This window comes from Eulemur rufifrons, chromosome 7 (genome assembly GCF_041146395.1).
Source record: "Eulemur rufifrons isolate Redbay chromosome 7, OSU_ERuf_1, whole genome shotgun sequence".
NCBI classification, from domain to species: domain Eukaryota; kingdom Metazoa; phylum Chordata; class Mammalia; order Primates; family Lemuridae; genus Eulemur; species Eulemur rufifrons.
The window spans coordinates 148,097,669-148,113,284 of NC_090989.1; the positions used below are offsets into that span (position 1 = coordinate 148,097,669).

At 46.0% G+C, this 15,616-nt stretch overlaps 1 protein-coding gene across 5 annotated transcripts in view; it reads left to right on the top strand.

Annotated features, from left to right (window-relative positions):
• Window positions 1-15,616, top strand: part of TRAK1 (trafficking kinesin protein 1) — a 116,278-nt gene that overhangs the window by 16,911 nt on the left and 83,751 nt on the right. The window contains exon 1 of one of the 5 annotated variants that reach the window (XM_069475565.1): window positions 7,023-7,075. The exons of the other annotated variants lie outside the window; for them this stretch is intronic. Coding sequence (XP_069331666.1) covers window positions 7,051-7,075 — 25 coding nt within the window. The 5' untranslated portion in view covers window positions 7,023-7,050. Of the gene's footprint in view, window positions 1-7,022; window positions 7,076-15,616 lie in introns of those variants that run through there. 5 annotated transcript variants of the gene reach the window in all.

The following is a 15,616-nucleotide window of genomic DNA, read 5'->3' on the forward strand; positions in this document are numbered from 1 at the left end:
GGAGCCCTGGAGGCAGAGCTTATTTTAAATTTCTTTAAAATAGGACTGAAAGGTTCTTGGGTTTGCAGCACAAGAGCTGAAGGGCTTTTTCCTTTCCTGTTGAAGATCGTAAGTATTCTCACTATTCTGACTCCCCTTGCTTAGCAAAAAATTCTGCATGAACCAACATAGTGTCCCTGCCACACTGGTGTCCCCCCCCTGCTCACCAGTGCCACAGCAGCGCATCACAGAAAGTTAGGTTGTGGCAGTGGGGAGCAATTGTGAACATAAGTAGGGTTGCAAGGCAAAAGACAAGCTGGGAAAAATAATTGCAATATGTTGGATAGACAATGGATTTATATAAGACCCCTCTATGTATCAATAATAGAGTTGAACACCCCCAGAGTTAAAACAAGAAAAAGGACATGTATGAACAACTTGTCAAAACAATGGCCACTTTTTCTAAAAGAAGATGTCAAATACTGTAATTAATAAAGTATGAATTTTATTAATAAGAATAAAATTATATCAGTGATAAAAGCAAGATACCAGTGGTTGTCCATCAGATTGGCAAAACTTTAAAAGTTGAGCAAAACCATGTAGTGAGAATGTGGGGACACAGAATTGTCATCTCTGGTTTGTGGGTATAACTTGGTATGGCTGTGTAGGGGTCAGTTTGGTGATAGGAACCCAAATGTCTCCCTGTAATTTCTGTTCTAGGAACTTATCCTAAGGAAATAATTGGACAAGGGTGAAGAGATCTGGTAAAGAAGGATTTTTATTTCAGTGTTCTTTAATTGCAAAAGTGACCTTTCCAAGGTATATGGAGAGGGGAGAAATAAAGGCAAAGAAGTAGAAAAGAGATTTTCAAAATAGTTTTGGAATTAATGACCTGTGCCCAGGTGCTTTGGGACCTTTTTCCTTCCTCCTCCTCCTCCCGAAGCTTACCTGTGAAGTTCTCTCAGGACGTCTGATTCCATGTCCCTGAAGTCATAGAAGTGCCAGCTGAAAGGTTGATTTGCACCAACCTCTTAATTTTTGTTTCAAAATATTTTTAATTTTTAAATTTTGAAATACTTTTAGATTTTAGACATAAGTTGCAAATCTAGTACAACTAAAATTTCCCAAATGCTAACATTTTACTTCATTCGATTTATCATTTCTCTCTCTCTCTCGTCTCTCTTTTGAGAGTAAGTTGCAGATATCAAGACCTGAATACTCAGTATTCTGTATACATGAGGACATGCCCTTATAAAACTGTATTGTAATGATCAAAATCAGGAAATTAATATTGACACAGTATTAGTATCTAATCCATAGCTCTCATTTGCATTTTGTCCACTGTCTCACTAATGCCCTTTAAAGCAGTGTCTGAACTGTGGCACTGTTGTGTCACCGCTGTCATTTAAATGTGAAGTTCTTTGTTGTGGGACTGCCCTGTGCATGGTAGGATGTTCAGGAGCATCCCTGCCTCTACCTGCTGGATGCCAATAGCATCCCTCCCAGTTGTGGCAACGAGAAATGTCTCAGACATGTCAGTGTCTCCTAAGGGGCAAAATTGGAGAGAATCACTGCTTTGTAGCAAAAGAAAAACAAAAAAACCCCCATATTTTCTACTTCAGGACCCAATCCAGCACCATATGTTGGATTTTGTCATCCTGGCTCAGCTCTTTGCCTTTTATAGGTGGGGTGTGAGCTCTGCCATTTGGCAGACAGGCCCTTTGAAGCCCAGGGAGGAGTAGAGGAGTAGAAGATAGAAAGCAAGTCTTGCCTTGTGCATTTTTGTGACCAGGAGCGAGGCGTCATTTTGTCAACAGCCCCAGGTCTCTGGCAGGACATTCAGTGGAGGTCCTCGCTGCTCTGCCTGGTGTTGGTGAGGGCCGGCTTCCCCAGCACAAGGAGCAGGGGGTACTTGTGAAGAACCAGGCTGGTTGCCCTTTCCATTATGCAGCATTTATTGCGTGCCTGCTCTGACCCTGAACAGACCCTGTTCTTGTCCTCATGGATCTGTCGTCCAGTGGCAGAGACTGGTAATCAGTCACCAAATCAATGACTACAGATTGTGATTAGTGGAAAGTGCCAGGTGCAGAGAGAGGGTAACTTTGGGCCCCCTGCCTTGGCCTGGTTTTCCAGGAAGGTGGCCCTGCAGAAGTTACTCTATCTGGGATCTGAGGGCAAAGGGGCAGTTTTCAGGGAAAGGAAAAGTGTTCAGGCAGAAGGCCCAACATGAGCAAAGGCTCAGAGGCAGGAGGGAGCACAGTGCATGCTGGGATGGAAAGAAGAGCAGGGAGAGGATGGTGGAAGGCAGCCTTCGTGTGTGTGTGTGTGTGTGTGTGTGTCAGTGTGTGTGTCAGTGTGTCAGTGTTTGGGTCTATTGTGTGTATGTGTCTTTCCCTCTCTGTGTAGAGTTGGCTGAGGGAATGAGGGGACTGGGCTGATGAGTGTGGACAGGTGGGCAGGGGCCAGCGGGCAGGGCTTTACCACCTGCTTGAAGCTCGCATTGGTGTGTTGTGTCCTGGTCTGTTGGGCACAGTGTAGACAAGAGTGAGGGATAGGGTTTGTGCCTCCTTTGGAAATAGCAACAGGAGGAAGGCGGTCTGGAGAGGGTCTTTGATGGTGCTGGAATTGGAACTGAAGCCTTGGGGGACATGTCTGTTTTTCTTTATTCTCAGCCTCATGAAGGAGAGTGAAGACTGGGAAAGTAGATCATGGATGGGAATAAATCCAGAAGTCAAGGAATGCTGCTTGAAAGTGTGTTAACTGATCCCTCTGCTCCTACATCACTATCATTAAAAACAAACAAACAAAAAAAGCCAACATTTTCGTTTTGAAAGGTGCCGTGTCCAGGGCTGAGTTGGGGGAAAGATTGGACTGTGTGGTTTACTGAGACTCCCTCAACAGGGTGAAATGATTATTGTCTCTGTGAGGACTCAGCTTCAGGGACTGTGGGTGCTTTTGGGTGACATTATCACTGCTGACTTGGTTTGTCACTCTAAAGGTTACTTTAGGCAGCAACCCAACCAAAAAAGTAAACAAATAAAACAAATTAGGGCATCTTGCAATATTTACTTTTTTGTTAAACCCAGAAAAGGGTTTTCTCATTCCTGAGTCTCTCTTTTTCAGGAGACTTGGCCCCCGGTGTTCCTGGTTTTCAAAGCACCTTCCCATAGCAGGTGTGTATCTTCAGTGGTAACAAACGAGTCCCTACTCCAGAGTGTGCCAAGACGCCAAGGAAAGTTTGGGAATAGGGATTCTGTGAACTTAACGGCAATCTAACCCCTCCCCTCAGTTCTTTGAAGAGCAAATTTTTTGTTTGAATGAGTAAGCTCTAGTGTATTTAATTTCTATATAATCATTATAGCAGCTAACAATGACATTTTAAAAAAGAATGTATACTGTTCTAATGCTCCCTAAAGCCACTACTTATCACTATATAATTTGAAAAATAAATCTTTTAGAGAAATATGGTAGTTTTAAAAAGCCTCCTTAAAACCTTTGCACAGACCAATTTATATGGGTTGATGTAATATCGAATTCTGTAATAAACTGCTTATAAAAAAACAACATATCCATAGTTTTCACATAATTGTAATCTATATGAAAAGTCCCTTCTCACCCTTTATTTTATAAGCATTTTTCTCTTTGGCTGTGTCATCTTCATAACTCCACCCAGTCCATCGGCAAGCACTGCTATCTCTACCCTCAGAGTGTTTCCGGAATCCAATCACTGCTCCCACTAGTGTTGCTCTCTACACACCCGCCATGTTTCTTGTCTGGGCTGTGGCAGTGGCATCCTCACTACCCCCCTGACCCTTAGCCCCTTCATCTGTCCACACAGCAGCCAGAGTGACCGGTTTAATCCTTGCCTCAAGTCATGCAGCTGTTTCGGAGTGGCTTCCCATTGCAGGTGGAGTAAGTCCACACTCCCTGCTGCTGCCCAAAGCTCCTGGGTGCCGTGGCCTCTCTTTCCTCGTCTTCCTTTGCTCTCCCCTCCCTTGGCGCCAGCTGTGCTGGCTGCCGCAGGCCTTTCCTTGTGTTTACTGTTCCTCTGCCAGAACACTGTTCCCCCAGGTCTTCATTCCAGTTTCTGTCCAAGATGGCCCTCCCCAGAAATGAACAGATAATTGATTCTCATGGCTTTGTAACAGTTCGTTTAGCTGATATGATTTACTTAAATACTGTCCTTTTGCTAAACCTGGACGTTGTTTTTGGTAATACAATGAACATCTTTTAAAAAGTCTATTGAAGATATGACAGTTAACATATAGAGATGTGCAGAAATAATTTATAAACATATATGCACTCCCATTTATATTTAATAACCTTTTGTTGTTTTGATTTCAAAATTATCTCCTAAATGATTGGCCAGAGCTAGGGTGACCATTTGTCCAAGAAAGGACACTTTTGAAAAACAGCTTTATTGAGGTATAATTTATATGCCATAGAATTCACCCATTTAAACTGTACAATGCGATGATTGTTTTAGTTGACTTACAGAGTTGTGCTGCTGTAAAAGTGGCTATTCCATTTTTCCTTCCCATCAGTAATGTTTAAGTTTCCTCTCTGACTCTTGGCATTATCTGTCTTTTTGATGATAGCCATTCTATTAATAGGTAGTATGTAATAGTGTCTCATTGTGATTTTTAAACAGGGACACTTTTTAGTTTTTGTGTGTATGCGTGTGTTAAAATACACATAGCATTTACCATGTAATCATTTATTTTTCCTCTATCAAATGTTTATCGAGTGACTACACACATCAAGCGCTGTGGTGGGTACTGGTTTTCTCTCTGTGGTGGTCACTGGGACGCACTGCTCGGATTCCCCCTTCAGGGCTGAGGGTCTTACTCCGCCAGCTGCTAGGGATGCTGTAGGCCAACAGCTCTCAGCTGACAGTCCCTTTCAGCGATGGCCTCAGTTGAAGAGAGTTTCCTTGCCTAAGGGGACAGTCCCTTTCTGGGGTGGTCTGCATTCAATTACTGGTCTGTGTTGGGGGGGATAAAGGCCCAGCCCTCTTGCCCCAATTCAAGGCATCTTTGAAGGGTCATCCCATCTTCAGAATAGTCCAGCCTGAGGCTTCCCCCTGTCAGACCTCTCCCTTTCCTTGCGTTTCCTTTCGTAGGTGATGACCCCCAGAGCTCGCCTAATCACCCTTCTGCCTGCTAATCTCCAGCTCAGGATCTACGTCTCCAGGAAGCCAGCCGGTGCCATCTCTCTCACTGATTTCTCTCTGGAGCCAAGAAGGACCATTGTTTTTCAACTTTTTGACTACTAAACACTGCTGTAATTTATAGCATTAAGGCTTTATGCACTTCCCTTTGTCTGCTGCACTTTCCATCTCCTGGTCACCTAGCATGGAATGGGGAGATTCAGAGTCTAAGAGAATTGGGAACAGAAGGCCTAAGTGGAAGCCAGGGTCTGTCTTGGGAAGGCAGGATTAGGATGTCGGGTTTGTCTCTGCTTCCACCTCCCCTTTCTTTGCTGTTTCCCCCTTCTTCCCCCCGTCTCCTAGTGATCCCTGTGTCCCATGTGTTCATACTGATGGCTCCTCCTTTTTCAAGAGAGTAACTCATTCTCACTGAGGTGTCAGGACTTGCCTTAGTTGCAGCAGCTGTAAGTGAATACAATAGACTGGGCAGCTCAAGGTGCTGGCAGATCTGGTGTGTAGAGAGGCCCCGCATCCTGCTTTGCAGATGGCCATCTTCTCCTTTTATCCTCCTGTGGCAGAGAGAGCAGAGAGGAGAGAGGAACGTGAGGTGGGGGGGGTGTGGAGGGAGAGAGAGCCATTTAATAATTTTAAAGTGTACAGTTCTGTGGCATTTAGTATATTCAAGATGTTGGCCAGGCACGGTGGCTCACGCCTGCAATCCTAGCACTTTGGGAGGCAGAGGTGATTGCTTGAGGAAAGGAATTGGAGACCAGCCTGAACAAGAGCGAGACCCTTTCTTTACAAAAAATAGAAAAATTAGCTAGGTGTGGTCGTGCCCTCCGTGGTTCGAGATACTCAAACAGGCTGAGGCAGGAGGATTGCTTGAGCCCAGGAGTTTGAGCTATAGTGACTCCACTGCACTCTAGCTGGGGTGCAGTTTGTTTAGCCATTCATCTGTTGATGGACTTTAGGGTTTTTTCCTACCTTATGGCTATTGTGAATAATGCTACCATGAACACGGGTACAAAATCTGTTCCATTCCCCACTTTCACTTCTTTTGACTATATGCCCAGAAGTGAAATTGCCTCATCATATGGTAATTCTGTGTTTAACTTTCGGGAAACCTGGTTATGCATGTTTTTAACTTTATCAGGTATATCATAAACATGTTTAATTATTTTGCACTTTTGATTTTTTGGATGACTTTCTTAGATTTCATTGCAGGTGTAATTACTGGTTTAAGGATCATGGACAAATTGTTGGTTTCCCAAACCTGCTGTCAGACTGTTTACTGCAAGTGTTTTTCCAGTTTATACCGGCTCCATCTGTCTAAACACTGGTTCAGCCGTGAGCACTTTAATTGCAATCATACAACACTGGATATTTTCATGTAAAATAATCTTCCCCTGGTTATTTAATAATTGTAAGATACACTTTTAAGAGAAATTATCGAGAAAATCAGAAATCCAAAGTATTTTTTCTATTTCCTAGTAAAGCAAATTTAAATGGACAGTAATACTTCATTTTTTGAGTATTTTCCTAGAGGTTTAACTCTGGGCTGGACTTACAAACATGAATTTTTCCCTTTAAAATAAAATAAATTTCTGCACAATTATAGCTTTCTGTCTTAGTATTAGAATCGATCTAACCTGTAATAATTATCACCTGCTTTTGTAGATTTCTGTATAAAGCCTGTTGGAGTTACTGTTTCTGAAAAACACTGAATTTGGTTTTGAGAGTTTGGGGCCTCCATAGCGGGATCCTTCCTTCTTCCCCTTGCCCTGCCCCCTCTTGCCCTCTCTTGTTGCACAACAAGCCGGCATGTTCCAGTGGACTGTGCCGCTTTCCGTTGCACAAGATCGCCCTTTAGCCTCACATCGAAGACCCTGTTTCTACATGCAACTAAGTTGGGTGGACAGGCTATGTCCGCTCAGCTGCTCCTTTCAGGTATGTATCATTGGAGGGGGGGTGTGTGTGTGTGTGTGTGTGTGAGTGAGATTAGGTGATAGCTCAGTACCTGACACCAGTCTACGTGGAATTGAACCGTGTAGTTGTTTATCCCCTTTCTTAGAAAGAGTTGCTTTTGGTGGTAATTAAGGCCACAGCCATTCCAGAGAACTCCCCAGTGTCGGTTTTTGTTTCTGTCTCTGAAGCGTGGTTTCATTAGCCTTTCCTTTCCGGTTCCAGGCGGGTTTCTCTGATTGTCCTCCTCCCTTTTCTGGAGACCCTCTTTGCTGTTCACAGCAAGTGAGCTGCCCCTCAGTGGGGAGAGGCAGAAGGGAAAAGGAAGACTTGGACCTGTCCCTTTGGGGTGGAGTGTGAGCCAGGAGGCAGTGCTGCCGAGGGGAGGGGAGGGGGCTGGAGGGAGTCAGAGGTCCTGCTCCTGGTCCTCCACTGCTTAGCCTCGGGACCTCGCCATGTCTCTGAACCTCGCTGGGCCTCAGTTTCCCCTTCTATCTTTTAGACATTGGTTTCCTCATTTATGATCCTTGTCCTGCACTGGCTGGTTTGTGAGAGTAAATGAAAATACTGTAATAGATACAAATGCTTTGCATTTGTTCAGCAAATATATATTAAGCACTTACTGTTTACCAGGCAGGGTTCTGGATGCTGGGCAAACAGTGGAGAACAAATCAGTATCTGCAGCTTTTGTTGCTACTTTATGAGGCCCCTTGCATGGTGGGACTTGGAACAGGCTGAGCACCAGTCTCGGGTTTATTGCTGGTTTACTCTGTGACATTTGACCACTTCCTCAACCTCTCTGAGCATAGTATCTTCATCCATTAAATGAAGTGATTGAGTCATTAGTTTTTAGCTCTGATGGTCCCTTTGTAACTTGTGGAATCACAACTTTTGTGGTATAGAAAATAATGACTGAGACTGAATTTCCTTAGCCAAGCATGGTGGCTCACACCTGTAATCCTAGTACTTCGGGAGGCTGAGGCAGGAGGATCGCTTGAGGCCAGGAGTTTGAGACCAGCCTGGGCAACATAGTGAGACCTCTCTACAACAATAAAAAAAAATTCAGCCAGGTGTGGTGGCATGTACCTGTAGTCCTAGCTACTTAGAAGGCTGAGGTGGGAGGATTGCTTGAGCCCAGGAATCAAGATGACAAGCTGGGTGCAGTGGCTCTCGCCTGTAATCCTAGCACTCTGGGAGGCCAAGGCAGGTGGATTGTTTGAGCTCAGGAGTTCGAGACCAGCCTGAGCAAGAATGAGACCCTGTCTTTACTAAAAATAGAAAGAAATTATATGGACAACTAAAAATATATACAGAAAAAATTAGCTGAGCATGGTGGTGCATGCCTGTAGTCCCAGCTACTCGGGAGGTTGAGGCAAGAGGATTGCTTGAGCCCAGGAGTTTGAGGTTGCTGTGAGCTAGGGTGACACCACGGCACTCTAGCCTGGGCAACAGAGTGAAACTCTGTCTCAAAAAAAAAAAAAAAAAAAAAAAAAAAAAGGACAGTTAGCTATATTCACACCGCCGTACTCCAGCCTGGGTGATGGAGCCAGAGCTTGTCTCTTAAAAAAAAAAAGTTCTCTGACTCTAAACTGCATGATTCCATGATAGAGAGGAATTTTCTGGAAGGTTGTCTCTTAGACACCAGTTACCAAGTATCACTTATGTCCCTGTCACTAATATGGCCTATGTGTGAGTCTTTGAGTCTGTGCCCTTTAACATATTGACTGCCACGCAAAAAATCAGAAACTTTTCCTTGGGTCCACTGTGTTTTATTATGAAAATAGAATAAAAACTTCGATTATAATTTAAAGGTAAACATAAACAGAAAAATGAAATTTATTGACTTCATTTAACCCATGTTTTTAGCATTAAATTGTCCATATTGTAGCAATAAGAACATCAAGTAAGATTTTATATATGCTTCACGTGGCCACGGGGTCAAAACTGGAGTGAGTTAAATGCAACTCTCATGGCAGTTAATGTGTTAATCCTTACAATTTCAAGAAAATGTTTCCAAGTCTGTACAGAATGGTTTACCAGTGGCTGAGGAGGTGAGGAATCTCGTCTTAGGGAGCCTTTCAAACATTGCTGCGGGTTTGCAGTCACTGCCAGAGGTAATGGTTGGAGACAGAATTTGCTCAAGCACAGACCTGGGGTCACGCTCCTCACCCACTGCCCTTACGGCCAAATGGAAACCTGATGGGCAAAGAAATGGCATCGGGTAGGGACAGGGAATTAAAAATAGAAAAAAGACAAGCCACTGTAATGGGGCCTTATCTGATAAGTGAAGGTTCCTTTTCTTGTTCTTTGATTGTCACCTTTAACGTAGCCTAAAACGTTCTCCCAAGACCCTGAGTGAGGCACCAGGATGGGAGATCCCAGCAAGCAAACCGGAGGCACGCATGTTTAACTTGGCCCTCAGTTAGTGTCTGGCATTTAGAAATCAGGGAATCTCACACAAAAATGCAGATCCCCGGTCTCTCAGAAGGAGTCAGCATGTCGACGAGGAGGGGCCCGCTGCCTCGGTGGGGCAGGGAAGTGCTGTGAGTGGTGGCCGCCCTCAGACACAGCCCTTGGAGTGTGTGACCCTGTTCTAGCTGCTCAGAGAAGTTGAGGATGTGAAGAGAGCTTTTCTGCAGCCTCATGCCTTTGTTCTACAGATAAAGAAACTGAGTCCCAGACAGATGAAGATGTGACTTGGCAGGGTGACAGGGTGAACCAAGGCTGTGATCCTGCTGGCTGGCACTCAGCTCCTCTCAGATCTTACCAGCAGGTGGCAGTCGTGGTTCTGGTTTCCTCCCATCGTCTGTCTCTCCCCTGGCGTCCTTCTTTCCCCTTTCCTCTGTGCCCTCTGCCTTTCCTCTTTATCTCCCCCTTCTTTTATTCTTTCCTCTCCCCTTGCTGTTTTCCCAGGTCTCCTGCAGACTGGGTGAGTATTTAGGGCTATTTTCCTTCTAGACAGATTTCTGCATACTCTGCCCTCCCCCGAGCTGTGCAGGTCTCAGTTCTCCTGGGACCAGAGCCCTCCAGCTCTGGCGTGCAGGCAAGAGGCCAGAAACCCCTTTGGGACTACCCTACTCTCCATGTGGGGGCAGCCACCACTCAGAGCATCTAGCGGCTCTGCTGAGGGGGAGGGCCCTGGATCCTAGATATGCTGCCTTCTTCCAAGAGGCCAGGGATCTGTATATTTACATGAGAGTCTCTGAGCTCTAAATGTTGGACATTAATTTGGAGCTGTTGCCTCTGCTGTGAAATGTAAGCATTGTCTCAGACACCTGGCAGGTTTTGTGAAGCTGGCATGTCACCTGAGCATCAGTGCAAATCCCTAGATGGAGGAACCTCCTCCTATCCCCTCTGTGGGGGTGAGGCTGTAGCCCAGCCAGGTGTAGAATGGAAGTAGCTGCTTCTACAGCCCTAGACCTGCCAGGTGCTGAGCAGGCTCCAGCACCCTCTGCTACCTCCGAAGCTGCCCTAAAGGAAGCCCTTGTCCCTGGTAGGAGGGTCTACTCCAAATCTTATGCCTTGGAGAAAGCCAAGGAAGGGTTATAGTTCTGAAGAGGTAAAGAGCCCGGTAATGTTCTGCTCCCAAAGTGGTGCCATAAGAATGGCGGGTATTGGATCAGCATTTGCCGAGTGGTTGAGGGGACATTCATTTCCCCATGGGACTTTCCTCCATGCTGGAAAAAGACCTAGGGTGATACCAAGGGGTGCTTGAAAAGACATTGACACGAGGTGGCTCCACCTGCTTCGTGCTGAAGGCTGGGCTTGTCCATCCTGGGCAGGCGGCGGGTTGACAGACTAGACCTGCAATGGTTGCTGCTTCCTCCTCCCCTTTGTTCCGTTATTTATCTGGTGCTTACTGTTGCCGGCAAGGCGCTGAGGGCAGGGTTGATGCAGAGGTGGGTAATTCAAAGCCCTTTGTCCTGAGGGGCTCACAGTTAGTGGGGAAGAGACATGGAGAAAACACTTATCACATTGTAGTGAAGTCATTTCTGTACTAAGTGCTGTGTGTGGAAGCCAGAGCAGAGAGGTCCAGGGAGGCTTTGCAATACAGGGTGACATTTGAGTGACATTTTAAGATGGAGTTTGCTGGGCGGTGAAGGGCATTCTGTGCAGCTGAAACAGCCGGTGTGAAAACCCAGATTTGTGAAAAAACACGTTTGGAGAATGGTGAGAAGTTGGTGTGGCTTAAGTGAGGGAAGATTGGAGAAAATAGCAGAGGCTGAGTGTGACAAGAAAGGCTGTTTGGGTATCGATTTAGCTGCTTTAACAGAGACCAAAACATTTGGTAACCATCGCTTCACTGAGGGAGCCGTTTATTTTTTTCCCCTCTTAAAAGTCTATACAGAAGGTGGTCCATGAGCACTCTCTCCACCAGGTTGTCCCAGGCAGCCAGGGCTTCTCTGGTCATCTCCTGGGCATTGTCTTTACCTGTGCAGGTGAAGATGGCTCCAGCACCCGTCCAACTCAGCAGCTGAAAGGGTGAATGAGCACGACTGGCAAGTTCTGTTTACATCCCATTCCCCAGGCGTGTGGATCTGCCTTACTGCAGGGAAAGCCGCGAAACGCGGTTTTCAGCTGGGTGGCCATGGGCCCGTCCACGTCTTGGGGGTTACATTACCAAAAGGAGGAAGCAGGATGTTGGGAAACACTCAGTAGCCTCTGCCCTAGGAAGGTGCAGGCTGAATCATGAAGCGCTTTATAGGGAGCTGGGAGGTTTTTAACGGAGAGCAATAGCATGATTTAAAAAGCACCTTCCAAAGATGGCACCAGCAGCAATATAACTAGTGGTAACTAAAAAAAAAAAAAAAAATTAATGAGGTTTGTACTTTGGAAATAGGAGAGCTTTATTTCTCATAAAGCATAGCAACCTGCCCACTAGCCATCCCAACAGGTTGGGAGGCAGAGTTGTGCCTAAAGCCAGGCACACCTGCTTCAAAGAAGAGACTAAAGGGAACAAGATTTTATACTGGGTGGGGTGATCAAATGTACCTGTTCAACAAGCTGTAGGAGGCGTCATGAATATTTATGAAGGGAAGTCATGTCTGTGTGTAATTGTGCCTTGTCTCTCCCATCCGGGCGTGGCTGGGGACTTAGTTTTGAGGGGCTAAGAGGGGTCCATTCATTTAGCAGAGGGCTTAGGGTTTTATTTTTGGTTCACACTAGTGACCACGAGGGCTGTCATAGTAACTGGGGAAGGAGGAGATGCTGAGGGTTAGGTGTTCCCCTGATCTTCCTGCCCAGCCTGGTCTTTTGATGGTTGACAGGCTAGGGGTCGGTGGGGATTGGGCTGTTGCTACTACAGATCTGCCAGAAGCCGTGGACCTGTTAGGATTTGGGTTCAAAAGGAAATTGATGCTCTCTATTCGAAACTTACCTGAGAACACATTTTTATAGTTTGTTACTAGTATGAGTTGAAACTGTGGAGAAATGACGACCACAGAGAGCATGAGGGTTCCTTTCCTCCAGGCCGGGCCAGCAGTGTCCTTTCAGACCCGGAGCTTGAATAAGCTCCAGGAGAGAGGGCAGGGCTGTCCTACTCTGGCCACTGACCCTCCATGGTTCTGCAGACAAGCTACTTCAATTCTTGGCTCTGTTTCCTGTGCTTTAAAAGGAAAAATCATTTCTACACCCTCCTAATTTGTCAGTGTGTTTAATTGAGCATCCCTACCACAGGTAGGAAGTCTTCTACCTGTGAAGAACAAAAACTTCCTGATGATGATATCCTGGAAATTCCCCAGCATTTCAAGTGTACCCTCCCAGGACATGGGCAGAAGGTGGCAGAGAGAAGAGGGTAGCTTTCGGTCATACAGCTGAGGCTCCTCATACTGGATCTGCCACTTAGTTGGCGGCAGGACCTTGACCAACAAGATATTCCACAGTCCCTGTGCATCTCGGTTTCCTCATTTCCAAGACAGAGCAAATAATATCTATGTTCCAGGTTGCTGTGAGGGTCAGAGAATGCTCTGAAGCCACCTGGCCTGGTGTTTGGCACGCTGAGAGCATTCTTGGGGAATTCTTGAAGGTTCCATATTAGATTTACCAGTCCCCGGGCTTTGGATGTGTCTTCCCCATGTGGCAAACATGGTGTCCACTTCCACAGGGGGTCTTTGGGGCCTCTGGCCCTGTGGCCAAGGTCAAGGAGAGCTCCATAGGCTGTCTCCACAATCCTCTCCTGTGCCCTGATTCTCTAAGTCTTCCAAGCATCTGAAAACTTGTTTATATGGCTGGTCACGTTACAGAAAAAATCAAATATACAGAGTTTTAAAAAAGGGCATTTTGGCACAGCCTCACCTTTTGATACTTTATCTCGCTGGTCATCATATGCTTTAAGGAAAATGATATCTCTTAGGCACAAGGACCCACACTGTAAATAGGTTGACCTTCAGCCCTGGAAATGTTGAAGGACAGGTCAAGTCTCAGCTTTGAGCAGCTGAAAGCATGCTCACGAGTGACATGTTATTCTTAGAAGGGAGTTTTCTTTTCCTGGCGTCTGTTGCCTTCCCCACGACCAAATAGCATTGACACCAGAGGATTCCAGCCTGCCTGTGGGTGTGTCATGCGGGAATGTGTTGGTCCCCTGCCTGTTCTCCTAGGGACAGGCTGGCACTGCCTTTTGTGGAGCTGCTGTGGAATGATGGTTTGATCCGACCCATGTTGAGCCAAGAGGTGCCGCCGACTGGGCCCTCCTTGGCCTCATGTACCCTAGGCCACATGGTGGCATTTTATAGCTGTGAGGCCTTTCCTGGAGACGAGCTTTATGGGAACTTACCCTTCACTCGATGGTGAGAAGAGGAAATATTTGCTTATTACAGACTCATCTTGATCCTTTTGGATGATGTTTTGTTGCTAGTGGCAGATGAGAAGAAATATGAGAAATCTTCTGTCTTAGGTTGGGCTGTTGTTCTGTCCTGAAGGAGGACATAATTTCTGTTCCTGGCAGACCTTTGCAAAGTGACAGAGCTAGTCTGATCTGGTTTTTGGCTGGCTGAAATGCCAAGTGTGCTTGCTGTGAAATTTCCCACATTAGGCAGAGAAGCCTCAGCATTCAGATGGAGTCCCCCTGCAGGACTGAGCTGCTTCCCTCAAGCTGCAAATCAAATTCTGAATACACTCACCTCCTAATTATTAACTCTTTCCTTAGCTCTTTGAAAACCTGTGTTGACTTCCTGGAATGCAAATGTTCTATGCAAATGTTCTAGGCAATATGCGAAGGTTTGCACATTGAATTGAGTGAGAAAGGGTGGTGTGGGCTGGTGGGAAGTTGTGGGAGGGGTGGGTGCTGACAGGTGTTTTCAGTGGGCTCCTGCCTGAGGGGCGATGATTCATAACTGTGCGTTCTTTTCCTGGGATTCCATATTTTTCCCCCCCACTGCGTGCCTGCCTTATTAAACACAAAAGGACAGGGATTTTGGTAACTCTCTGGCATGACTGTTCTTCTAGGGACAGGTGTCCCAGGTACTACCTGGGTGTGACCAGTGCCTGCTGTTCCTGCTTTGGTTCTCCAAGGAATCCCTGCCCCAGGCCCTTCCTGCTCCCTCTGACAGCTGCCTCCTAATGTGGAGCACCCCAGGGTCCGCTCCCGCCTTTGCATTCATTTCGTGTGTGTGTGTGTGTGTGTGTGTGTGTGTGTGTATACGCACACGCATGCATGCGAGGCTAGGCCTTTCTCTTTAAGTTGGATCCTACCTTCCATGTTTTAGGACTAGCTCATAGTTTTGATCCATCCTCAGCACCTCCTCCTCATTTTCCCATGCTGTTGTGTGGTTTGATTTATCAAGAGTGTTTTTTTCTCCCCTGTCTTTTCTGACACTTTGGGGAGGGACAGAGACTGCAGTATGTGCTCAGTCCTTCCCACCTTTGTTTCCCACTTTAGGGCAAGAACATGGCACAACAACTTTGTTAAGGTTTGACCCCAACAGTATCCTTATCTTTTGATTGGTTTTTCTTGGTTGAAGATTCATTCCTAGAACAAAAGACTGAGTTAACCGTCTGCTCCTGCCCAGCTGTGTGCACCACAGGCACTCAGTTTGTTTACAGGTCGACAAGCCCCCTGCTGCTCCCACCAGCCCTTTCCCATCACAGGTCCCAACGCCTTGTGTGAAGTGGACTGATCCAGTGGGTGAAGTCAGAATTAGTTGACAGATAATTGTCACTCACCCGTTAGCATTTATTTAATTCGTTCTCTGCATTTCTCCTTTGATAAGTAAATGCTGGGGTGAAGAAGGAGGGTAAGATTGTATATGTCCTGGTTATGTTTGCCATGTTGTCATGCTCACAGTTTAATTAAAAGGCCTGAATGAATGTGATTGGTTCACCATACAGCCATTATTACGCACCCCGAGCCAGGAGCTGTGGGGTACAGGTGGTGGATCGAGGATAACTATGTATGGAAATTTGCCTTCTCACAGTAAGATGAATCAGATACTAAAATACCCAGAAGATAAAACTTAGTAAGTGTAGTAACAGAAGTTCTGACAAAATGCTGTCTGAATATAGAATAAAAAGGGGAGGGAGAGATTAATT